The sequence below is a fragment of the Nuphar pumila genome, chromosome 17 (genome assembly GCF_984573655.1).
Source record: "Nuphar pumila chromosome 17, dmNupPumi1.hap1.1, whole genome shotgun sequence".
Taxonomy (NCBI): domain Eukaryota; kingdom Viridiplantae; phylum Streptophyta; class Magnoliopsida; order Nymphaeales; family Nymphaeaceae; genus Nuphar; species Nuphar pumila.
The window spans coordinates 79,334,803-79,361,009 of NC_143265.1; the positions used below are offsets into that span (position 1 = coordinate 79,334,803).

Here is a 26,207-nt window from a genome sequence, read left to right on the forward strand (position 1 = left end):
GCCTTACACAATCCCAAGAGCCGTTGGCTTTGATACTATGTAATGAAATAAGCGGAAATACAATAGAAAAAACCATAAGGATAAACAAGGAACAATAAAGAGTGCACAAACACTAGTCCACCAAGGGACAATAAATAACCAAGTGAGAACAATCACAAAGTTACAATAAGTGCACACAAGAGCCACTATGGGCACACACAATGCATATAAAAAATATGTATTTTCACTAAGAAAATGCTTAGAAAGCATTCGAGAATACAAGAGAGAGAGTGCCTTTAAATAGGCACTCCAAGACACAAGGGTGCTGGCCCAACTAGCCATTGGACCAGCTCCAACAACTATATTTTACAAAAAGAAAAGGAAAAGAACCATAAAAAAAAAGATGAGTCAGTCCCTAGTGGACTGACACCTATTACATAGGTGAAATGATTGAAATACCCTTGATGGGTATCTCAGTTTATATACACAAAATACAATATATATATATATATATATATATATATATATATATATATATATATATATATATATATATATATATATATAATTTAACAGCAAAAAGCGAGGAATAAAAAAAAAGCAATATAGGAATTAAATGAGAATAAAAATTGAATGCAAATAAAAGCTAAAATGAAAGTGACTTCTTAAATTTCATGTTTTTTTAGTGTAAGAATTAAATTTTTAACAAAATCCAAAAATGATAACTGCCAATTTAGAGGAAACACGCAGAAATGAGTGAGAGGGAACACATAAAAAACATGAAAAGTAGAGTGAGAAAACATATAAGAAGAATAGATGAAGCATGTGAAAAACATAAGGCAAGCGTGGGAGAATCGAGATTCCCATCAAATTTCAGGAGCAAGGAGTATCGCGCTTCCGAAGCGAGTTTTTAGGCAGTGGGCTTCCCACCTATCTAAGAAGATTTCAATAACTCTGGTCCCAACAGCTCTAATGGCTAAGGACCATTAGCTAGAAATAAAAAACAGAAACAAAAAAGTGAAAAAGTAAAAATACTAGTGCCTCTAATGGGCACTGAAAAGAAGTCATCATTCACGAACTGGGTTTGGAACCCAATTCGTGTTTACCTAATTACAGATTTCAGCACATGTTTATTAATAGTATTAATGGCATATTGTAAATTACCTTTGATATATGATGGGTATTTTTGTACCCTAGTAATTGTAACAGTGTGTATTTAATGGGAAGCCCAATACAACAGCCTCCAGATGAGGATTTTGCAGCTCTCACGTATTCTCCTCTCACCTTGTGCTAAGTCTTGTGTATGAGAAGGAACCCACGATTTCTATCATGGTATCAGAGCCTCAGATCAAGCCTTAAGGATCGTGATCTTCTTATGAACATCCGGTAAAGCTTCTTCATCTTCTAGATCATCTTCTAGATCTTCTTCTTTCTTCTTATCCATCCTGTAAAGCTTCTTACTCCTTTTCTTATTGTTCCTTTGATTTCCTCCTTTATTCCCCTCGTCTTCAAATCAAATCATTCAAATAACGTATTCCCTTTTCTTACAAAATCCGTCTTCTTCTTCCAAAACTTGGATTCTCTGTTTGCTGATTTTCTGTTCATGCTTTTGTATTGACATATTGTTGCATGTGATCCTATACATTAACAGCCTAAATAATCACGCAAGCTCGGATTTAAACTATTCGATCTTTGCGTGATCTCAAAGCTTGAATAGGATCACGTCCTTTTGCAATCTGATGGTACGTCAGATTCAGATCTGGAAGTGATCCCAGATCTGTCTTGACTCTATATTCTTCTCTGTTTTACACTGCTTGTCTATATTCTGAAAGGAAACACATTACTTTTCAAGTAATGTGTCCCTTTGTTTGAATTTTTAATTCAGAACAGATTCTTACTGCGCAGTTCTGTTTTTTTGCCTCGATTTTATCATACCAATCGTAAAAAAAAAAGGCGGTGGCAGCAGAATTCTCTGATATTGAGTTTCTGTTCTGAATTTTATTAGAATTCAATAGAAGTTTGGTTTTTGTCGTAAAGCCATTTACTTATTTCTTACTTCTTCCTATTCTTGATTTCGATAGAATATGGACTAATTTCCTCATTCTCAGTCTGGCCTTTCCTCAAACTTTCATAGTCAACTCGTGTCTAAAAACTGAACAATTCTAATTTCCTAACTTGGAAGCGACAAATCATACCATTCATAAGAAGTCAGGACCTTTTTGGACATCTGGATGGTTTTGTTCCTGTTCCTCCAGAGTTCATACCACAAGAAGAAAAGAATGGTAAAGGAGATCTCTCTATTACCTATGTTAGAAATCCAGAGTATGTGTCCTGGATGAAGCGAGATCAGGCGTTGGTTGCCTATATCACTTCTACATTGTCATAGGAAGTGCTTGTGGCAATCCCAGATGACTGCTCGCAATGCAATTATGACACCGATTGGTTCAGACATATTCTCAAGTTTCTCAGGCCAGAGTATTATTTTGGAAGAAAGAGTTTCAAATGTTGATGAATGACTCCATGACTTTCATGGAGTATTTGAACAAAATGAAGACCATTACAGATCAATTGGTCATCGTGGGATGTGCAATTAGTGACAAAGATATGGTGCAGCAAACTTTGAGTGGGTTGGGTTCGGATTATTATATGATGGTTACTTCTTTATTGTGTTTGCCAGATTTACCTACATTTAAAGATCTTCGTGCCAAGCTTTTACAGTATGAGATGATCTTGAAGGGATTTTCTGAAGATACTCATGATCAAGTTGGAGCACACGATGTCCTTGCCACAAGAGTTGCCTATGGACGAGGACGTGGTAGGTATGATTTTCGGGAAAGAGGGGGTCAAGAAAGAAATGGACAAAGAAGTCGTGGAATATTACCTACACCCAATATTTCTCTTAATGGGCAGAGGCAAAGACCAATACCCACATGTTTTTTATGCAATAAAAGAGGGCATATCAAAGCTAATTGTTGGTTTAATCCTCAAAATAGAGGCAAACAACCAGAGACAAGAAAAGGGTCAGATCAATTGAAGAACAGTGGCGAAGTCAAGGAGTTGTTACTATCTGCTCTAGCTGAATTGAATTTAAAACAAAATGATCAGGGCACTTGGTATGTCGATTCTGGTGCAGCCACTCATGTCACTGGTGATGCTGGTAATCTCCTAACTCTTGTTCCTTATGCTGGTAGAAATAGTATAGTCACTGGAGACGAGTCTCACCATCATATTTCTCACATTGGAAACTCTATCATTCCTATGTCTACTTCTTCTCTTGCTCTTTCAAATGTCATTTATGCTCCGAATATCAAGAAAAATATTGTTTGTCTCAAAGCTTGTAGATGACATCAATGCTTTAGTTGAGTTTACTCATTTTTCTGTTCGTGTCAAGGACCTTCACACGAGAGAAATGTTCGCTGAAGGAAAACGACAAGGGAATATGTACGTGTTCCAAGAGAATCCTTCCACCTTGAAGCTCACATCATTGTCTTCTTCAGTTCCTCCTGAGAATGTTTTTAGTCTTTCTGAGTGTAATAAGCCGAATCTTTGGCATGGTCGTTTGGGTCATTATAGTAGTCGCTTTATTGAAAAGCTTGCTTCAAGCAGTCTTATTCCCAAGTTAAGTCTAAATTCAAATGTCAATGATAAAAAATGTTCTAGTTGTCTTCAATGTAAGAGTCATGTTCTTCCATTTCATTCTATTAATAAAAAAGCTTCAAGACCATTTGAGACCATTTGAAATCATTTGTTTTGATGTTTGGGGTTCGGCTCCAGTCCCCTCTATGTCTGGCACTAGATGTTATCTCATTTTTGTTGATAGCTATTCTCGGTATACATGGATTTTCTTTATGAAATGTAAATCTGAAACATTCAAGTTATTTCAAAACTTCCATTCCTTTGTTCAAAATCAATTCTCTGATAATATCCTTTGTTTCCAATGTGATGGAGGGGGTGAATTCTCTTCAAATGACTTTATTAATTTTCTTCAGACAAATGGAATACGTAGGCAGGTGTCTTGCCCTCATACACCTCAACAGAATGAGATTGCTGAACGAAAGCATCGTCATATTGTCGAGAGTGCAATGAGCATGATGCATGATAGTAACATTCTAGTTACCTTCTGGGCAAAGGCTTTTCATTCAGCCGTTCATATCATAAACCGATTGCCCATGAATATCCTGAAAAACAAATTACCCTACCTTTTTTTACATGGTGTTCATCCAAATTATCATGATTTGCGAGTATTCGGGTGTGTATGTTATGTTCATGTTGACAGTTCAATGCGACACAAGTTTCAGGATAAGGCCTTGAAGTGCAGATTTGTGGGGTATGTTGATGATTATAAGGGTACAGATGCTATGATCCCCTAAGCAAGCGTATCAAAATATCCAGGAATGTTGTATTTGATGAATTGAATTTTGACCACAATGTTAACAATCTTCCTGAAATTGATGTTTATCACCCATGGTTGAACTCTGATCTCTTTTCCAGTGTTGATGATGTTTGTCCTTCAGAATGTAATCAAAGAGATGAGGGAAACATGTCTGATGATGTATCAGACTCGCTGAAGATTTCGGTGCTCAATCTGATTCCCAAGATGTTTTAGTCACTGGGTTCTCTTTTGGTCGTGGTCGTGGAGGAAATGGTTTCAGAGGAGGAAGAGGTTGTGGTAGATTTGCAGGTCCAGGTTTGCTTCCCACACCTAATATACCATTCAACTCTAATGCGAAGAATCAAACCCAAAGAATTGTCCCAACATGTTACCTGTGCAATAAAAAGGGACATATTAAGGCACATTGCTGGTTTAATCCTCAAAATAAAGGCAAATTGCAAAACACTGAGAGCAAGAAGGAAGATAATGTTACCAAGTATGATAGGGAGGTGAAACAACTTTTGCTGGCAGCATTGTCTGGGTTAAATTTGAAACAGAATGATCAAGGATTATGGTATGTTGATTCAGGAGCAGTGACCCATGTTACAGGCGATGGTGGTAAGCTTTCGAACTCGGTTCCTTACTTTGGTAAAAATAGTATTGTTATTGGAGATGAATCTCACCATCACATTTCTCACATTGGTAATGCAATCATTCCTCTGTCAAAAGCGTCTCTCAATTTGTCAAATGTTGTTCATGCTCCTAACATAAAAAAGAACATCGTCTCTGTGTCTAAACTTATTGATGATACACATTCTTATGTTGAATTCACTTCCTCTTATGTGTATGTCAAGGATCTTCAAACGAGGGGGACATTCGCTGAAGGGGAGCGAAAAGGAAATATGTATATCTTCAAAGAAGATCCACTTACGCGTACCAGTTCCGTCTTGAAGCCCTTATTGAAGTCTAAGTCTTTTCAGTTTGAGTCATCTAAGTTAGGTCCTGAGTCTATTTTTAGTCTTTCTAAATGTAATAAGCCAAGTCTTTGGCATGATCGTCTTGATCATTGTAGTTATTCTTTTCTTGCGAAACTTGTATCAAGCAAATTAATTCCTAAATCAAGTTTAACTCCTGAGAACAGTAATAACAAGTGTCCCAGTTGTCAGATGCGTAAGTCATGTACTTTTTTATTCTATAAATAAAAGAGCTTCAAGATCCTTTGAAATTGTCTACTCAGATGTTTGGGGTCCTGCCCCCGTATGCTCTTCTTCTGGCAGCAGATATTATCTCATTTTTATTGACAGCTACTCTTGTTATACTTGGATATTCTTTATGAAGCATAAGTCTGAAACTTTTTCCATATTTCACAACTTTCATGCCTTTGTTTGAAACCATTTCTCTACCAATATTATGCATTTTCATTGTGATGGAGGTGGTGAGTATACATCAAAGGATTTTACTGATTTTCTCCAAAGTAATGGCATAAAGCGTAGAGTGTCTTGTCCACATACGCTACAGCAAAATGGGGTTGCTGAGAGAAAGCATAGACATATTGTTGAAACGGCCATGAGCATGATACACGACAGTAATCTTCCCATTAGTCTGTGGACAGAAGCATTTCATTCAGCTGTCTATGTTATAAATCGTCTACCTATGACAGTTTTGCAAAATAGTTCACCATTCTCTTCTCTTTTCGGCATTCAACCCGATTATAATGCTCTGCATGTGTTTGGATGCATTTATTATGTTCATATTGATGATTCTCTCAGGAATAAATTCCAACCAAAGGCTTCCAAGTGTAGATTTGTGGGATATGCTAATGATTATAAAGGTTATCGGTGTTATGACCCTATGACTAAGCGTGTTAAGATTTCCATGAATGTTGTGTTTGACGAGAATAATCTTGGAGATGTATCTTTTAATACCTGCCAAAGAATTCCCAAAGAAGAAGTTTACCATCCATGGATGAATGCAAAGTTATTCGCAGATGCTTATGGTGACTGCTCACCTTAGTGTACTCAAGAAACTAATTCGGCTAACCAAAATGATATTGACTCAGGTCAAGCATGCTTACCTCAATTTGGTGATCAGGACGGTGGAGCTTCACACACTGAAGAAGGGGCAGGCCCACAATCGCACCCTATTGACAAATTTAAAGGGTATGTGTATGCGCGAAGAAAAAAAGGTGCTCCCCCTGCTCCTCACACTGGATCAGATACTTATGTGCCTGTTGAAAATCTGAGGAGTTCAAATAGAGTCAGACATCCTATTGACAGGTGGGTCAGTTACAAATTTACAATAATTTTTCTATGGATCTTCAACTTTTTCTGTCTCAGGTTGATAAGCATGATGAACCCATAGGGTTTCATCATGTTGTGAAATCAAGCAAATGGATTTAGGCCATGAATGAAGAAGTGGAAGCGCTTCATGAATGCCAGACATGGGAAATTGTTGCTAGACCTCCTAACAAAAATGTTGTTGATTCCAAATGGGTTTATAAAATCAAGTATAAACCCGATGGTACTATAGAACGATACAAAGCAAGACTTGTTGCAAAGGGGTTTACACAGAAATATGGTCAGGACTATGATGAGACTTTCAATCCCGTGGTCAAAATGGGGTCAATAAGAATTATATTGTCTTTAGCCGTCAAACATGGATGGACATTAAGTCAATTAGATGTCAAAAATGTGTTTCTCCATGGAGACTTGAAGGAAGAAGTTTACATGGAATAACCTCCAGGATATGCTGAGGGAGACCCAAGCACATATGTATGCAGACTAAAAAGAGCCATATATGGTTTGAAGCAGGCCTCACGTTCGTGGTTTGAGAGTTTCTCCTTAGAAATACAGAGGCATGGGTTCTGTAGATCTCTCTTAGACCATTCATTGTTTATCTTTAAGGATAAAGGCATAACCTCATTGTTGTTGATATATGTTGATGATACTATAGTTACAGGGAATTCAATGAATTACATTGAAGAAATAAAAGGGCTATTAAGTCAAAGGTTTAAGATGAAAGATTTGGGAGATTTGCATTATTTCCTTGGTGTTGAGGTAGACAGAAAAGATAGCTACCTGACCTTGACACAACATAAATACACACTAGATTTATTGAAGAAATTTCGCATGCAAGATTGCAAGCCTTTATCTACATCGAGTGTCTTACATCAAAAGCTCAGTTCACAGGATGGAGAGTTGTACCCCGACCCTACAAGATATCGAAGTGTAGTTGGTATGCTTCAATATCTTACCTTTACTCGCCCTGACATTGTTTATTTTGTTAATCAAGTGTCGCAGTTCATTCATGAACCACGAATAGGGCATATGGATGCAGTCAAAAGAATATTGAGATACTTAAAAGGTACCATTGGAGATGGGTTGGTGTATCAGAAAAGTTGGAAAAGAGGAAGCATGTATGATGTCACGATCTATAGCGATGCGGACTGGCCAGGAGATCCTGATGAAGGAGGTCGGTTTCTGGATATTGCATCTTTCTTGGGGAAAACTTAGTATCCTGGAGCAGTAGAAAACAAAAAGCAATGGCTAGATCAAGCACTGAGGCTGAATATCGATCAATGGCTGTTGCAACTGCTGAAGCTACTTGGACAAGACATTTGTTGAATGAATTGGAGGAACAGATCTCCAAATCTATCTTATTGTGTGACAATCAAAGTGCCATTAATATATCCTTTAATCCTATTTTTCACAGTAAGGCAAAACACATTGAGATAGATCAACATTTCATTCGACAGAAGGTTGAAGACAAAAAGATTGAGCCTCATTTCATTTCTACAGAAGACCAGGTGGCAGATCTATTTACAAAGGGTTTGACGAAAAACAGATTTTGGTTCTTGAAGAACAAGTTGTCCATGGTTCAAGACCATGCACAACTTGAGGGAGGGTATTAAGTATCGTGTAGTGTTGGACCCAGTTTGGGTCTGACCCAGACCCAAACTGGGATTGCCCAATGCATTGACATGCTTATTGTGGCACGAATGTAAATATTGTAAGTTATAATAATTTTGTACCTTGTAAACTTATACCTAATGGTAAATACAATATACCAGGGCCACGATAAAGTGTTGCGGTATCGTGAACCTGTGCAGCCCCATAAGCATCGAGTTTTCCCTCTTCTTCTACCTTTCTTCTTCTCTTATTTTTTCTCTGTTGAAGATCAGGTTAGATACAAACGTGACTTCTAACACAAAGGACTCAGGAAAATATACTTTCAGATCCACCCTTGCCCCTTGAAAGGTATAAAGGCATTGTTTACTCTCAACGTGAGAAGGAGGTTCTCTCCAATTCTGATCAGGAGATGAATTCTTCTTCTGTTTTTGTTCCATCCTCTGTTCCGAGAAGATCCACTCGGCCCCGACATCCTATTGATAGATGGGTAAGTTATGAGAATTTCACTATGGATTTTCAACTCTTCTTAACCTCTTTAGGTAAGGAAGAACAACCCACAACATTTCATCAAGCAACAAATTTTAAGCGATGGATTGAAGCTATGAATGAAGAAATGGAGGTTCTTCATGAATGTGGCACTTGGGAGATTGTTCCCAGACCACATGATTGAAATGTGGTTGGGTCCAAGTGGGTGTATAAAATAAAATATAAGTCAGACGGTACTATTGAGCGATATAAGGTTAGACTGGTTGCCAAGGGATTCACCCAGGAGCAAGGACAAGACTATTATGAGACCTTCAGTCCGGTTGTGAAAATGGGCACTATTCGAATCATATTATCATTGACTATTAGCATCAGTGGATTATCAGTCAACTGGACGTAAAAAATGCATTTCTACATGGAACTATGAAGGAGGAAGTGTACATGGAGCAGCCCACCGGGTATGCATAAGGGAACTCCAAAGAATATGTGTGTCGATTAAAGAGAGCTATATATGGTTTGAAGCAAGCCTCTCAATCTTGGTTTGACAGTTTCTCTCTTGAAATAGAGAAATATGGTTTTAGTCGATCTCTTCTTGATCACTCTCTCTTCATATTCAAATGCAATGACACAGTTACCTTGTTATTGATATATGTTGATGACATAATCATTATAGGTAACTCTAATGAACATATTGAGTAGGTCAAATAACTCTTGAATCACAGGTTCAAGATGAAGGACCTTGGTAAACTGCGATATTTTCTTGGAGTAGAAGTTGACAGAACTATTAAAGGCATGACACTTACCCAACATAAGTATACTATTGATGTTCTCAGCAAGGCAGATATGAAAGATTGCAAGCCTCTAAGCACGCCCAATGTACTTCATCAGAAACTTAGTTCCCAAGATGGAGATTTATATGAGGATCCTACAGGATATCGCAGGATAGTAGGGATGCTTCAATATCTCACCTTTACTCGCTTTGATATAGTCTATTCAGTCAATCAGGTGTCTCAGTTCATGCATGAACCGCGTATTGGACATATGGAAGTTGTTAAACGCATTCTCCGATATTTGAAGGAAACTATTGGGGATGGTCTTTTGTACAGAAAGAGTATGAGTTAACATTGTTAGAAAGTGGCTTTGAATATATTAGGTTCAATAATGAACCCATACACATGCACATGAAGTGCGAATAAACCCATTAAAGGGAACAACACAAGCACATAATGTGCTATCACATAAACCCACACAAGGGGCAAAAATATGACATAAAGTCATAAGTTGAATATTATTGAAGAAGAGGAAGAAAAGGGAAAAAACCCCTTACAATGGAGCAAGAGCTCCTCCAAATCTTAGGAAATACAAAGGGGAAATCCCCTATTTATAAGCACAAAAAGGAGCCACCTTGGGGGCTCCCAAAGGAGACGTTGGAGAGCCCCCAACGGTCACATTTGTGACCATTGGGGACTCCCAACGTCTCTATTGGGAGACCCCCAATGGTTTATAAAAACAAAAAATAAAAAAATAAAAACAGAAAATTTAAAGGAAAAATTACAATGCATATTCCAATTGGAATATGCGTAAAATGTCAAATTACAAGAATACCCTTGAGGGTATTTTAGGAAGATAAAATATATATATTTATATATATATATAAATAGAGATACGTATACATATATATATGTATACATATATATATGTATACGTATCTTTATATATATATATAAATATATATATGTACATTTAAGGATTATATTTCAAAATATATGTGTACGAGTACACATATTTTAACACCCCCCCTCAATCTTTACGGGAAAACGAAAAGATTGAAAAAAAGGGAAGACTCCAAGAGGCTTCGGCAAGGATGCAATTGAAACTTGAAAATGCCTTCCTTCAATTGTCTTCTAAAGGGAACACATTTCCCGAACCATCCAGGGTACTTCTCTTTGTCCTATCTCCAAGATCCTGTGGAATAACAACAAAGAACAAGTAAAAAATATCTTTGCACTTTACTGAAATGGAACATTCGTAACAAGGTGCAAAATTTATGCATAATAGGATAATTACTCTAGAAAAGAAAACCAAAAATTAAAAAGAAACAAATATCATGTTAAAGAGTGAGCGGAAACGAATTGCAAGAATGCATAATGCATTCATAAGGTCCAACATTGGACACACACAACCCCATAATGGAGAATAACAAAAAAGTCCACTAAGGGACACCACAATCAGCTTACGAAGAGGCATAAGCTACATATGCTTTATTGAATGAGGGTCCAAAATGCCATAATGAGCATATGCACATACTATCAAAATAAATTAACGCTTAAGAAATCATCAATGAACATGCTTCAAACATACTTTAGTCAAAATGAACATAAGAGTCCAAAAAGTTTTAAATGAACATGGATACTAATGTCCAAAGGCATGTCGAATATTTTCTTCAATAAGAGAGGCTTTATAAAGGTATATTTAACATGCATAGATCAACAATAGAGTTTTTCACATCTTTAGGAAGAAGATCTATGTCAAACAAATGTCATAAATATGAAGCATGATTTGACTAAATATATTAAAGCATCCACCCAAGATTCAAAAAAGAATATCATTTGAGACAAAAGAATTATTTTGCATATCAAATACAAAAGTCGTCGAAGAACTGTAAGCACTTAATATATAGATTAAATGCTAAAATATCAATTTTAAAAACATATCATAGATATGATTCACTTGTATAAAAAAACACAATAAATTTTGTAATTTTCAAAAATAGTTTATCCACTACAAGCAACTACATCATTAGTCCTCCAAAACCCGTAAATCAAGTGTATAAGCTACTAGATCAAGAATATTAAGCCAACCATGGGCTAAAAACACAATACATCTCTTGTCTACATAAAATGACACTTGAATTGAGTGAAAGAAGCCAACCATGGGCATATAACTCAGCGACTAGAACAATGACACAAATGCCAACATGGACTAAAGATCACACACCATGGTGTGAATCAACGTGCCTTGTCTACATATGATAACACTCAAGACAAGTGTGTTTAGCTACTAGAACAAGAGAAACAAAGTCAACAAAGGGCTATCAACATACAAAGGTGTAATAAAATTCTTGTCTACATATGATGACACTTAGATAAGAGTTATAAAAGGAGAAGACTTTTGAGGTAATAAAACTTGTAATGAAAAACATATATATAAATCAAACCTTGAATCAATAGAACAATATTCTTCAAAAAGAATACCCATAAAAATAACATTTTGGAATAAACTATGTAAAAGTATCTTCAACAAGATACAACAACCGATAGAACAATATTCTTGAAAATAAATGTGTGAACATACGCACACCAAGAACATATGGAACACTTGTGCACAAAAGCACGAAATCACAAATGTGCAAATGCACTCATAATTTTTCATAAACAATAAAAGGTTGGGCAATAATCCCTAAAACCTTGCTTTTAATATACCTTAAAACATTTTAAGGTTTCAAACATCATATATCCATCACATTTATATATAAATAAGAGCATCCATAAGATCAATGGCCAACATCAAACTAGTGACACACTCATATACCAAATCATTCTAGAGTCCCAAGGTGCCCATAACTCACCTCAACCACCATCTATAATATGGTAAGTGGACAATCTAAAATGACATAACAACGAGTGACACACTCATAATTAGAGATCATATACCAAATCATTCTAGAGTCCCAAGGTGCCCATAACTCACCTCAACCACCATCTATAATATGGCAAGTGGACAATCTAAAATGATATAACACAAGGTACCCATAACTCACCTCAAATATCTCTAATATAACAATAGGGCCATAAAAGAATTAATGCATCATATAACTTGTGATGGATAAGATAAGTACCATAAAAAAACTTTTTCAAAGAACATAATAACATAAAAAAATCATCTTTGGATAATCAAGAGACGAAAATCAAGCTTTTAACAAAGAAATCACAAGAACCGTAATGATTCGCAAGGAGAGCTTTAACACAATACCCAAGAAAAGATATTCAAAAATACTTGAAAATTTATAGAATTGGGATTAAATCCCATACAACAAGTTTTAATATTCTTTGATTGAGATATGCGGAAACGTACAAAGTGCTATAAGCACTTACAATGTTTTATAATGATTCAACAAAAGATTCAATATCTAAATTCATTACACTTTCACCAAAAGAAATGTGCACAAAAGCTCCACAATGTAAAAATGTCTACGAAGAGACAATACGTATATGAGTACAAATACTTTAAAAAAGATGTGCATGAAGGCACTCTCACAACACTTGAGCAAAGAATACACAAAAAGCGTAATAATATCAAACATGCATGTATTTCATAAAAGATGCAAATGCTTGAGACTCTCAAGCTTCAATTATGCAATTTTATGCTTGATAAATGCAATTTAAAAGAAGACCATATTATGGCCAATGTAGGCATCCTTAGAGATACAATAAAGAGGTTTTGAAATCTTATGTGAAAAATACAAACCAACAAGTTTGTAAAGTTGCATCAATAAATTTAATGAAATCTTTTATACCAAAAAGATGTAATAGATACACTATGCATTCTATATAGTGTGAGAAATTCTTTTAAAAGATCTTTTACAACGGTTCAAACAACCTATTTATCACAAACAATTTTTCAAAAAACCTTTAAATAAACAAAAAACATTGAAACATCTTTAGGAGTTCTCATAAATAGTTATCATTAACGAGAACTACTTAGGATTCATAACAAGGATTTAGATGTGAGAGATTCTTATACAAGAATTATATCAAGATTTTTCCAAAAAATGCACTAAAATCCATAAACAAGAGAGGAACTCAAAACAAATTAGACTTTATATGAGATTAAAGAGTTTTTAAACAAAGATCATTAATCTAGCAAGAAATCGTATTTAAAAAGTTAACTTATAGGTTAATCACGAAATTCTTATGAAAAATCATAAATCTCACATAATTGAAAAACAATTTTGCAAAACATAAATTACTATTATATGTGATGAGAAATCGATAACTATATAACCAAGAATTATATATTTGAACAATAAACAAATTTACCAAATTTAAAAGTAGATATTTTAAAATATACAAACATGCGAAATGTGAAAGGAAATGATTCAACTATCAAAAACACTAAATGTGCAAGAAAAATAGTTTCATAATGCATAATATGTTAAGAAAAGAGATACATACCAGAAGCTTCTAAAAAAAGGGAGTAACAACGAATACTTCACCATTTCTTGAGCACCACGCTTTCCGTTGCGCCAAGAGACAACCCCATCGTAACCGGGCTCTGATACCATGTTAGAAAGTGGCTTTGAATACATTAGGTTCAATAATGAACCCATACACATGCACATGAAGTGCGAATAAACCCATTAAAGGGAACAACACAAGCACATAATGTGCTAACACATAAACCCACACAAGGGGCAAAAATATGACATAAAGTCATAAGTTGAATATTATTGAAGAAGAGGAAGAAGGGGGAAAAAAACCCTTACAATGGAGCAAGAGCTCCTCCAAATCTTAGGAAATACAAAGGGGAAATCCCCTATTTATAAGCACAAAAAGGAGCCACTTTGGGGGCTCCCAAAGGAGACGTTGGAGAGCCCCCAACGGTCACATTTATGACCGTTAGGGGCTCCCAACGTCTCTATTGGGAGACCCCCAATGGTTTATAAAAACAAAAAATAAAAAAATAAAAACAGAAAATTTAAAGGAAAAATTACAATGCATATTCCAATTGGAATATGCGTAAAATGTCAAATTACAAGAATACCTTTGAGGGTATTTTAGGAAGATAAAATATATATATTTATATATATATATATAAATAGAGATACGTATACATATATATATGTATACGTATCTTTATATATATATATATATATAAATATATATATGTACATTTAAGGATTATATTTCAAAATATATGTGTACGAGTACACATATTTTAACAAACATCACATGCATGAACTTCTTGTTTACACAGATGCAGACTGGGCAGGAGATCCAGATGAGCGTAGGACAGTCTCAGGATACTGTGTTTTCGTTGGCCTAAATCTTGTCTCTTGGAGCAGTAGAAAGCAAAGAGCTATTGTCTGGTCAAGCACAGAAGTTGAATATAGGTCAATGGCAGCTGCTACAGTTGAAGTAACATGGATCAGACATCTATTGACAGAAGTAGGATAATCAATATCTAAATGTATTCTCTTATGTGACAATCAAAGTGCCATCAACATGTCATTCAATCCTATCTACCACAGTCGTGCCAAGTATATTGAAATTGATCAATATTTTGTAAGACAAAAAGTCGAAGAAAAGGAAATTGAACCAGAATTTATTCAAACTACTGATCAAGTTGTTGACTTGTTTACCAAAGGGCTTATCAAGGACAGATTCTGGATGTTGAAAGGCAAGTTGTTCATAGTTCAAAACCATGTACAACTTGAGGGAGGATGAAAAGAAGTCATCATTCACGAACTGGGTTTGGATCTTATCCAAACCCAATTCATGTTTATCTAATTACAGATTTCAGCACATGTTCATTAATAGTATTAATGGCATATTGTAAATTACCTTTGTTGTATGATGGGTATTTTCGTACCCTAGTAATTGTAACAGTGTGTATTTAATGGGAAGCCCAATACAGCAGCCTCCAGTTGAAGATTCTGCAGCTCTCACGTATTCTCCTCTCACCTTGTGCTAAGTCTTGTGTATGAGAAGGAACCCACGATTTCTATCAGGCACAACCTATTATACAAAGTGAAATGACAATAATACCCCTAATCGGTATTGCCTATTCCAAGCACAAGAAAAATATATGCATATTTATATGTATATATATGCATATACACCTATATATGTACAATTTAACAGTTACATCTATTCGTCATTGAGAATGTCATAAATTATTCTTCATAGTTTTGCTCCTTTTTAGTGCCAGGCAAGCTGAGGATAACCCAAGGGGATTTAAACCTAAGATTACCAAATTTATGCCTCCTAGTTTATCTATACTTGATCATGCTTCATCTACTTCAGTGGATAAATTAGAACAGCAACCACCAGCTACAAAGTCTTGACCAAATTCAACAGTTCTATGATGTACTTGAAATAACTAAATTTGGGCGTGTTTGGTCAAGGAATGCAATTAATAATTAACTCCATGGAGCCCTTTCTTTCGTGATTATCTGCATATTCAAGAGCAAAGATGAATCCAATATCCTTTATGTCATGCATAGATTGAATCAGTTATTGGGGATTTTATTTATGCTTGTTTCTCAATCTCATAGAACACATGAATAATAACGAAAACCAATGCTTCTATAAGCATGGACAGCCCCCAATGCATCAATAACTGACGGCCCATGGATAACAAAAAATAGTTTTGACGTCATAAACAACAAAAATGAGGGATCGTATCCAGGCAATGCCTATTGGTTCTACTGGTGACGCATTACAGGAGAGCTTCTTTGTTCCTTTGTTCATTGGGCTAAAACCAGCTATGAATGCAAAATAGGAATAACACTTCATAGCACTAGTAATTCCAAGAAACTGCAATTGCAGATATGCCTCTGGAGAATAATTTGAAATGATGAATTAGAAGTGCCCACCAGGGCAGGTACATGATAGGAAGAGCACCTGATCGCTATGCATTTTTTCCAAGCTCGATCAAATGCACATTTTCTTTGTTATTAGATGACTGAGATGATTGTTATTCTTTTAAAGATGTATTTTGGCTTGAGGGCCCATTTTTTTGTCATGTTTATATTTGCATTTTTATTCTTTTCAAGTTCCTGTTGTGTATTCATATTACTTAATTAATCATGTTAAAGAAATCCATCCAATTCCTGAATGACAAACCCCTAGACAGTTAAAAAGGTCCTGTTGGTAGCTTTTATTTTTTCTCCCTTGTTCCCAAAGTCTTTCAGTACATCCTTATTGGGACTTCTGTGTTTGTTATCATATAATGATGACTCATTCCAGCACTCACGCTTCCATGCACGCAAGCTTTAATTTTTCCATGTCAGGATATTTCAGCTGGTCATCCTCATATTTGAAATCTTATGTGCTCTGCAGGGGAAAGCGAGATTGCTGCCATAGTCATTCAGGAAAGTGAAGCTGAGGGTGAAGAACCGAGAAAGTTCTTGGAAGAAGTCCGCCTTTCATTCCCTCAGGTTTTTTCATTGTTGAACAAACTGTTTGTTATCTCTATTCTTTATGGACTTGTACTACATTCTTCTGTCAAATATGATAATCTCTTGCTTTATTCTTTTTGAAGATTGAGTTTTTTCTTATACTAAATTAACTTCAGAGTTCATATACTCAAATAAATTTCCTATGGAAAAATATCAGGTCTTGCGTGCTGTGAAGACACGTCAAGTGACATACTCTGTACTAGTTCATCTGATTGAGTATGTACAGAATCTTGAGAAAGTTGGCTTGCTTGAAGAAAAAGAGATGAGCCAGCTTCATGATGCAGTACAGGTATTGAAAATGCAGTGGTTCTACTGATTTGGAGTAATTATTTGATTCAATACCAGATACTTCTGCTACTAAAACACTTTGGTGTTGCAGACTGACCTGAAAAAGCTTTTGAGAAACCCTCCTCTGGTGAAGATGCCTAAATTGAGTGATATATTAAGCATGCAGCCCCTTCTTGGAGCACTTCCCAATATAATTCGTGAACCTATTGAAGGCTCTGCAAAGGAAATGATGAAATTACGTGGAGTTTACTTATATCGAGAAGGTTCAAAACCAAATGGGATATGGCTTATTTCAAATGGAGTGGTCAAAGTAAGTGCAGAAAGTATTCTCTGCTATTTAATATAACATGGCATCTCTAATCATATCTTTATTTGCAGTGGACTAGTAAGACTTTGAGAAATAGGCATTCTATGCACCCAACGTTTTCACATGGAAGTACTTTGGGACTATATGAAGCTCTAATTGGGAAGCCTTACCTATGTAACATGGTCACTGATTCTGTGGTGCACTGTTTCTTCATTGAAACAGAAAAGATACTCCCAGTGCTCAGATCAAACCCTGCATTAGAGGATTTCTTCTGGCAGGTATTTTGAGTGTCAGATCTAATCTTGTTCTTGTTGAAGTTACGTTTTGGATCTAATACTCATCCATCTCTCTGGTTTATCCTTGACATTTCTACCCGTTAATTCTTTACTGTGATGTTTTTTATGCAGGAGAGCGCCATTGTTTTAGCCAAACTCTTACTACCTCAGACATTTGAGGAAATTTCTCTGCAAGAATTAAGAGCTCTTATAGCCGAAAGGTCTGCTATGAACATTTACTTGAGGGATGAAGTTATAGAGTTGTCTCCAAATTCAGTTGGACTTTTATTGGAAGGATTTATCAAGATCCAGGATGACAAGGAGCACTTGATCAGAGCACCAGCAATGCTGCTTCCTCTTCATGAAGGTACACCCCTTTTCAGTTTTAGTGATTGAATTTTTAGTTATGTTCTTATTAAACTAAAGAGCCTCTATCCTCTAAAACGTATTTTCACCGAGATCTTGTTGTGCACATCTTCCTTTTAGTGTCTTATTACATGTTACAGCCCCTTCTCTATATTTACAGACCATCTTGTAGAACTTGTGGACTGCTTATCGATCTATCAACTTCTTTGCATGGCTGGTTTGAGCTGTTTATTATCATGTTATTGATGATAGCAATCACCTCCATTGGTGTTACTACAACATTTAATATTGCTAGAAGGTAACCAAATATTTCCAAGCAACTCATATATGTCAGCAAACATTTCCAAGTAATTCATGTGTGTCGGTTGACAACAAAACCCTGTTTCTAGTTAGGTAACATAGAATGGTCGGAAGAGGATGAAATGTTTCTAATAGGTCCGAAGGATGGGGTGCGCTCTGAAGTAGCTTGTCAAATGCTAATGATGAAAGGTGTCCCAGGTGGCAGTGTTTATTCAGAACATGCATACAAGAGCTAAACATAGTGTGAAAATTGTGTTTGGAAAGACTAGCATATTTCCAGTGAGAATTTGGCGGTCTAGTATCCAATTCATGCTATGATTACCATTACATTGAATATTAACAAACACACATTAAAGAAGTGTTCCAGCAAGGGGTTTTGGAATATGAGGATGCAATTTATGGGCTGTAGTGTAGGGGCTTTTATTTTGATAAGCATTTGGAGGGGTGCTTTTATAGCACAACATGGCCTGCAGTTGTATTACAGTGAAGGTTGTTTAAACAATGAAGAAGCAACAAACAAGTGTGCTGCATGTGGATAAAATTGTTACTAAAGTATGTATTTGAAGTAATAAAAAAAGATGGAATTTAAAAATGACCATTAGAGGAAGTCTATGAATTGCTGAATAAAAGAGAAAATTTGCTAAATGCTTTTCAGAGAGCTGTCAGCTATATATACCTGGATATGGGAATGTGCAGTTTTTATGAAGTATCCATATGACTTGTATATAAGTGGATATAAATCTGGGATCATCAAGGAGCTTTCATGTCACATGGTGGGAGGGTTTGGGCATGTAATATAGTTTCAATACACTACTAGTAAGAAAAAGATGATTTAACAACACACTAATGATATGAAAAATAGCTGTACTATGATCTAGAAGCAAATAATAATAGGACTTGTAAAGTCAACTCTAAGCTCCGTGTGCACACAGGTGCGGTAGTTAGGCATCCTTAGACGAAAGAGTAGTCTTTCAGGATTAATCATTGTGTGTTACCACTTCCCATCTATCCTACAAATTCGATCGTGGTTGTCGCTACGAAGCTATAGTCAAGGCATATGGGGTCTTACCTCTAGTTGTTGGTACGTGCATGCTGTTAAAATGTACCTATTATATATATATATATATATATATATATATATATATACATATATATATATATATATATTCTGTTTATTACATCAATACCCGATAGGGGTATTTTTGTAATTTCACAGTTGTTTTAGAAAACAACTATTTTTTCTTTTTTGAACAATTGTAATTTTTATTTTTTATTTTTTCATTTCTTTTTTTATTATTTTTGAGGACCAAAAGGGGCTCCAACATAGAAGTCGTTGGAGCCCCCAACGGTCACAAATGTGACCGTTGGGGGCTCCCAATGACTCTATGGGAGCCCCCTTTTGGCTCTCCTTTTGAGGCCCTTTGGCCCTCCTTTTTCCTCCTCCTTCTCTTGTATAAATAGGGGTGATCCCCTTGTGTATTTTCATCTTGGAGAGCTCCTCTCTCTTTTCAATAAGAGGCTTTGTATATTGTTGCCTTCTTAAAGGCTTGTGCTTGTATTGTCCATTCGTGGACTTGTGATATTTTCTCTTTTATTCATTGTTGTATGTGCTTGTATGCACTCTTTATATTTCCGCAATATCTCATTACATGGTATCAGAGCCACTCGATTCTTGAAGGAAAGGTGTGGTTCGTGTATCTCTTATTTTGGTGGACATCTTCTCACTTCTTGGCAACATCATGGAGACAAAGATTGATCTTTCTTTCAAACTCAATGGAAAGAACTATATGATGTGGGCATCGGCAATGGAGAATAATCTCAAAGGGAAGAAGCTTTGGGGTTATGTCATGGGGACCGTTCCGGAACCTAAGCTTATGCTCACAAAAATGGAAGAAGATCAAGAAAAAGCTCTTGAGGGAGATGCTCGTCTCAAGGCCATTGAAAATCATCAAAAGGAAGTAGAAGATTGGGAAAGCAATCACGCAAAAATCCTTGCGTGGTTTATGAACAATGTGGAGCTTAAGGTATGTGCTAATATAGCTAAATTTCGTCGAGCCAATGAGGCTTGGTCCTTTATGAGGGGTATGTATACCCAAAAGGATCTTGCAAGAGCATACTTCTTGCAAGAAAAAGTTAGAACCACCAAGCAAGGTGATTCTAGCATTCAAGACTACTATAGTGCCCTTAACCCACTATGGGATGAATTGGCTCTTTTAGAGCCAAAGTGGGTTTCTATGGAAGATGTTGATTTAAGACAAAAACAAATGGAACAAGAGCGATTGTTTCAATTTCTTTTTGGGCTACGCCCCGAATTTGAGCAAGTGAGATCCTCACTTCTCCATAGATCTATTTTTCTTCCTATTGAGGATGCTATTGCCGAAATCACTCAAGAGGAGACAAGGCTTGGCATGAGTAAGCATGTTGATGAAGTCTTTGCCGTATCCAAACCGGGTAACAATGTTAGAACCTATAAGCCTCCTCTTTTTGGGAAACAAGGGAACTACAATGGAGGAAGAAAAATGATTGTTTGTCATTATTGCAATGAGCCGGGTCACATTAGACCCGTTTGTCCAAAGCTTATGGGAGCCTTCAAGCCTAAAGTAGCCTCTCTTGAAGAAACCACCTCCAAAGAAGATGAAGGCAAAAACAATGACATTAAAGAAACTCTTGGACAAATATCTATGGCTCTCCAACAAATGCTTAAAGTTTCTTCCTCCACATCGGGTGCGGCCATTGCTTCGACATCATCACCCGGTACGTATTCTTGGATCCTTGATACCGGAGCTTCTTTTCATATGACCCCTCATGAGAATGCACTTAGTGATGTTTGCATCAATTCAAAGGACTCTTGTGTCTCAACGGCCGATGGAACCTTTTTGAAAATTTCAAGTATTGGCTCTTTTAAAGATTCTCAAAATTTTTGTGTTCCAAAAGTAAGAGTTGTTCCCAAATTAAATTTAAACCTTTTTTCGGTTTCTCAAATTGCCGACCATGGATGTGAAATATCTTTCTCATCTAATGGTTGCTTTGTGCAGGATCTCCGGTCCGGGAAGCGGATTGGGCAAGGCCATAGAAAGGGAGACCTCTATTATATGGACCATCTTGATCTCCCTACAAACTTTTTTTGTTCTTATGTCCAAGAAAAAAATATGGAAACTTGGCATAAAAGACTTGGTCATCCAAGTTATTCCAAAATGTATCTCTTTCCTTTTGGAAACAAATTTTGTAAGGAAAAAGAAATTAATTGCAAAGATTGCATTTTTGGAAAAATGAAGTCTATTCCTTTTCCAACTAGATCTTTTTTCTCATCAAGGCCTTTTGAATTTGTGCATTCGGATGTTTGGGGTCCTTCTCCGGTTATGTCTAAAGGGGGTTATTCATATTATGTTACGTTTATTGATGACTTTACTCGGTATGTTTGGATTTATTTCCTTAGTCATAAGTCGGAAGTATTTACTTTCTTTAAAGATTTTCATAAAAAGGTTCAAAATCAATTTCAAAGTAACATATCTATTTTAAGATCCGATTCCGGTGGTGAATACTTATCTCACGAATTCCAAAACTATTTAAACCAAAATGGCATTTGTCATCAAAAGTCATGTCCTAGGACTCCTCAACAAAATGGCCTAGCGGAAAGGAAACATAGGCACATTATAGAAACCGCTAGAACATTGCTTGTGTCTAGAAATATTCCAAAAAAATTTTGGGCGGAAGCCGTTCTTACCTCAACCTATCTAATCAATAGAATGCCCTCTTCTAAGTTAAAAAATGCTTCTCCCTATGAGAAACTCTTTAAGTTTTCACCCGATTTTAATCGACTTCGTATTTTTGGTTGCAAATGTTTTGTCCTACTACATAAAAGGGATAAGTTATCTCCCAAAGCAATTGAATGTGTATTTTTTGGATATGGTGAAAATCAAAATGGGTATAGATGTTATGATTTTAAGAATGATAAACTATATGTTTCAAAAGATGTAACATTTCTCGAAGAAGAAAACGGTTTTGATAAAATAGAAGAGACAAATGAAATCGATTATGTATTCTTATATGATCTTATTGATGACATACAAGAAGATTCTCTTGAAAACATAGATGACACTCACGAGGTATCCCCTCTTGACATAACACTCTCAAATGATAATAATTCAAATACAAATGTTCATGATAGCAATGCCAATATAAATGTTTACTCAAGAAGAAATCAAGAAAAACCTATTAGTGCCCTCGAAAAATACTCTCAAATTTCCGAATCCATTGAGGAACCACAAGTTAGGCATTCTTCTAGAATATCAATACCCCCAAATAGGTTTGTCTCCTATGACTCTTTAACTCCCAACTATCGGGCATGTTTGATAACTCTACACTCTTATTTTGAACCAACCCACTATAATCAAGCTAAATCTATACCTCATTGGGTTGAAGCAATGCAAGTTGAACTAAATGCTTTAAAAAAGGCCAATACTTGGGAAGTAGTTGATCTACCCTCACACAAAAAACCTATTGGTTGTCGTTGGGTCTTCAAAGTTAAAACTAAAAGCGATGGCTCTTTGGAACGATATAAAGCAAGATTGGTTGCTAAGGGATACTCCCAAGAATATGGTATTGATTACGAAGAAACATTCGCCCCCGTAGCTCGTATGACAAGTGTCAGAACCTTAATAGCTGTCGCATCAACCAAAAAATGGCCTATTTATCAACTTGACGTAAAAAATGCTTTTTTAAATGGAAGTTTAAGTGAAGAAGTTTATATGGATCCACCACCCGGAATAAATATTAAGCAAGGTCAAACACTTCGGCTTTTAAAGGCATTATATGGTCTTAAACAAGCTCCTAAGGCTTGGTATGATCATTTTAGTGATATCATGATAAAATTAGGATTTCATTCTTGTTATACTGACACTGCTCTTTTTGTTAAAAATGCAGGTTCTAGTATCGTAATTTTGTTGCTTTATGTTGATGATATGATTATCACTGGAAATGATCAAAGTAGTATTATTAATGTTAAAAATATGTTAAAAGATAATTTTGATATGTCTGATTTAGGTTTTCTCAGATATTTTCTTGGAATTGAGATTGCATATTCTCCTAGAGGATATATTTTGTCACAGATGAAGCTTGCTGCAGATATATGTTCTAAATCTGGGATTTCTGATGATAAGAAGGTAGAGACTCCCGAGGTTATTAATGCCAAGTTACGGTTAGAGGATGGGATTCTTCTGGAAGATCCTACACCGTACAGACAACTCATTGGGTCTCTTACATATTTAACCATCACCAGACCAGATATCACTCATGCGGTTCACTCAGTCAGTCAATTTCAGCATGCTCCTACAACCGTGCATATGAGTGCGGTTCTCCGAATCATTCGCTACATTCGGAATACCATCAATAAAGGGCTATTTCTATCCTCCTCTTCCCCTTTGAATCTTCTTGCTTATACTGATGCAGATTGGGGAGGTAATCCCAATGATCGAGTCTCAACTACTGGTTTTTGTGTCTTTTTAGGGGACTCATTGATTGCCTGGCGATGCAAGAAGCAGCAGAAAGTTTCACTATCATCCACTGAAGCTGAGTACCGGGCAATGGCAACCACAACAATGGAACTTGTATGGCTTCGCAGTTTGCTTAAAGATATGGGAGTTGATATTACTGAAGCCTCCAAGCTGTGTTGCGACAATAAGAGTGCTATCTATATTGCAAGCAATCATACTTTTCATGAACGTACGAAACATATCGAAATGGATTGCCACTATGTTCGTGACGAATTTTTACGAGGAACTATTGCTCTGCCATATGTCACTTCAGAATATCAGTTGGCAGACTTCTTCACTAAAGCTCTTCCGGCTCCTCGGTTCATGTTTCTTCTCGGCAAACTTTCTGTCCTTTCCCCGTAAAGTTTGAGGGGGGGTGTTAAAATGTACCTATTATATATATATATATATACATATATATTCTGTTTATTACATCAATACCCGATAGGGGTATTTTTGTAATTTCACAGCTGTTTTAGAAAACAACTATTTTTTCTTTTTTGAACAATTGTAATTTTTATTTTTTATTTTTTCATTTCTTTTTTTATTATTTTTGAGGACCAAAAGGGGCTCCAACATAGAAGTCGTTGGAGCCCCCAACGGTCACAAATGTGACCGTTGGGGGCTCCCAACGACTCTATGGGAGCCCCCTTTTGGCTCTCCTTTTGAGGCCCTTTGGCCCTCCTTTTTCCTCCTCCTTCTCTTGTATAAATAGGGGTGATCCCCTTGTGTATTTTCATCTTGGAGAGCTCCTCTCTCTTTTCAATAAGAGACTTTGTATATTGTTGCCTTCTTAAAGGCTTGTGCTTGTATTGTCCCTTCGTGGACTTGTGATATTTTCTCTTTTATTCATTGTTGTATGTGCTTGTATGCACTCTTTATATTTCCGCAATATCTCATTACACATGCATGTTCTAGAACATAACAAAATGCAAATGTGGGTTTTTATTGCCAATAAGCCAGAAGACTAAATTAATCCTCCACAAAGTTGCAGAACAAACCAACTGGCAAAACTGGCACAATATTCGATTGGATTCTTGGTGCCAACCCATCTGGTTACTGACAAAAATATCCAATCTGATTATGACAACCTACACAAGCAGTTTATGGGGAGTCCCACAAGCAGATTGCAGGTCTGAAACACCAAAAACCTGTTTCTGGTGGTGCACTGAGTTTTGGCATGTACAGAAGAAAATGTATGATAAATCTGATCCTACAATCTGGATTCTTGATTAGTCGGAAACTTCATCTTCTTACACATGCATGTGCTAGAAGAACTGGCTGAATATTATAACAAAATGCAAACAGTTGATGAATTTGTATTGCCAACAAATCCAGATGACTATTAATCCTCCACAATATTGCAGAGGTAACCAACAACAAAAACTGCTCCATTATTTGATTTTTTTTTTGTGCCGAACTATCATGTTAATTACGATAAAATTATCTCAAGCAGTTTATGGGTAGTCCAGCAAGCAGGTTTCAGCCTTGAAGCACCAAAAATTTGTTGTGTGTGATTCATTAACTATTCTCATATACAGGAAAACACAGGATAAATCTCGGTCTACAATCTGGATTCTTGATTCTTGTTTGAAGTCAATCTCTTGGCATTTTCTGATTTCAGAGAATACCAGCAACATTATGGGCATCTGTGTGTGTGTGATCAACCAAGTTTTTCCACTGGTCATCCTCAGTAACCTGCTGAGAAATGGGCGGTTTTAAATTTTGAACCAATTCTGGATTGCCAATTTACTGATTTGAGCTGTATTTGCTACAGTTATTTGTGCATACAATCTAGTAGAAAACACTTTTTTTTCACAAATTTCAAATTTCTAACCTTACAGATGTAATCTACATGGTTTGTGTACTCAAAAGTAGGCATTGGATCATGTGTCTGCAATAGGGCTGTCAACGGGTTGGGTTTGGTTCGGACCGAGGTGGAACCAGACCTTGCCCCCGATTTTCGGGTATGGTATCAGGTCCGGACTCGGGTCTAATTGGTCCCACCATAAGAGAAACCATACCCGGACTCGATAAGAACTACATGAACCAGACCCTGGCTATACCCGGTAAAACCATATTTTTTATCATTTTTGCATTGAAAATTTGCAGGTCTTAATCAGAACTCGGGTCGGGCCTGGGTCTGGTATAAAATT

General features: G+C 36.2%; 1 protein-coding gene across 2 annotated transcripts in view; it reads left to right on the forward strand.

Annotated features, from left to right (window-relative positions):
• Window positions 1-26,207, forward strand: part of SOS1 (sodium proton exchanger, putative (NHX7) (SOS1)) — a 204,677-nt gene that overhangs the window by 173,921 nt on the left and 4,549 nt on the right. For both annotated transcript variants that reach the window (XM_089992855.1, XM_089992856.1), the window contains 5 exons: window positions 16,866-16,963; window positions 17,142-17,273; window positions 17,364-17,582; window positions 17,651-17,857; window positions 17,987-18,221. In XM_089992855.1, coding sequence (XP_089848981.1) covers window positions 16,866-16,963; window positions 17,142-17,273; window positions 17,364-17,582; window positions 17,651-17,857; window positions 17,987-18,221 — 891 coding nt within the window. The remainder of the gene's footprint in view (window positions 1-16,865; window positions 16,964-17,141; window positions 17,274-17,363; window positions 17,583-17,650; window positions 17,858-17,986; window positions 18,222-26,207) is intronic.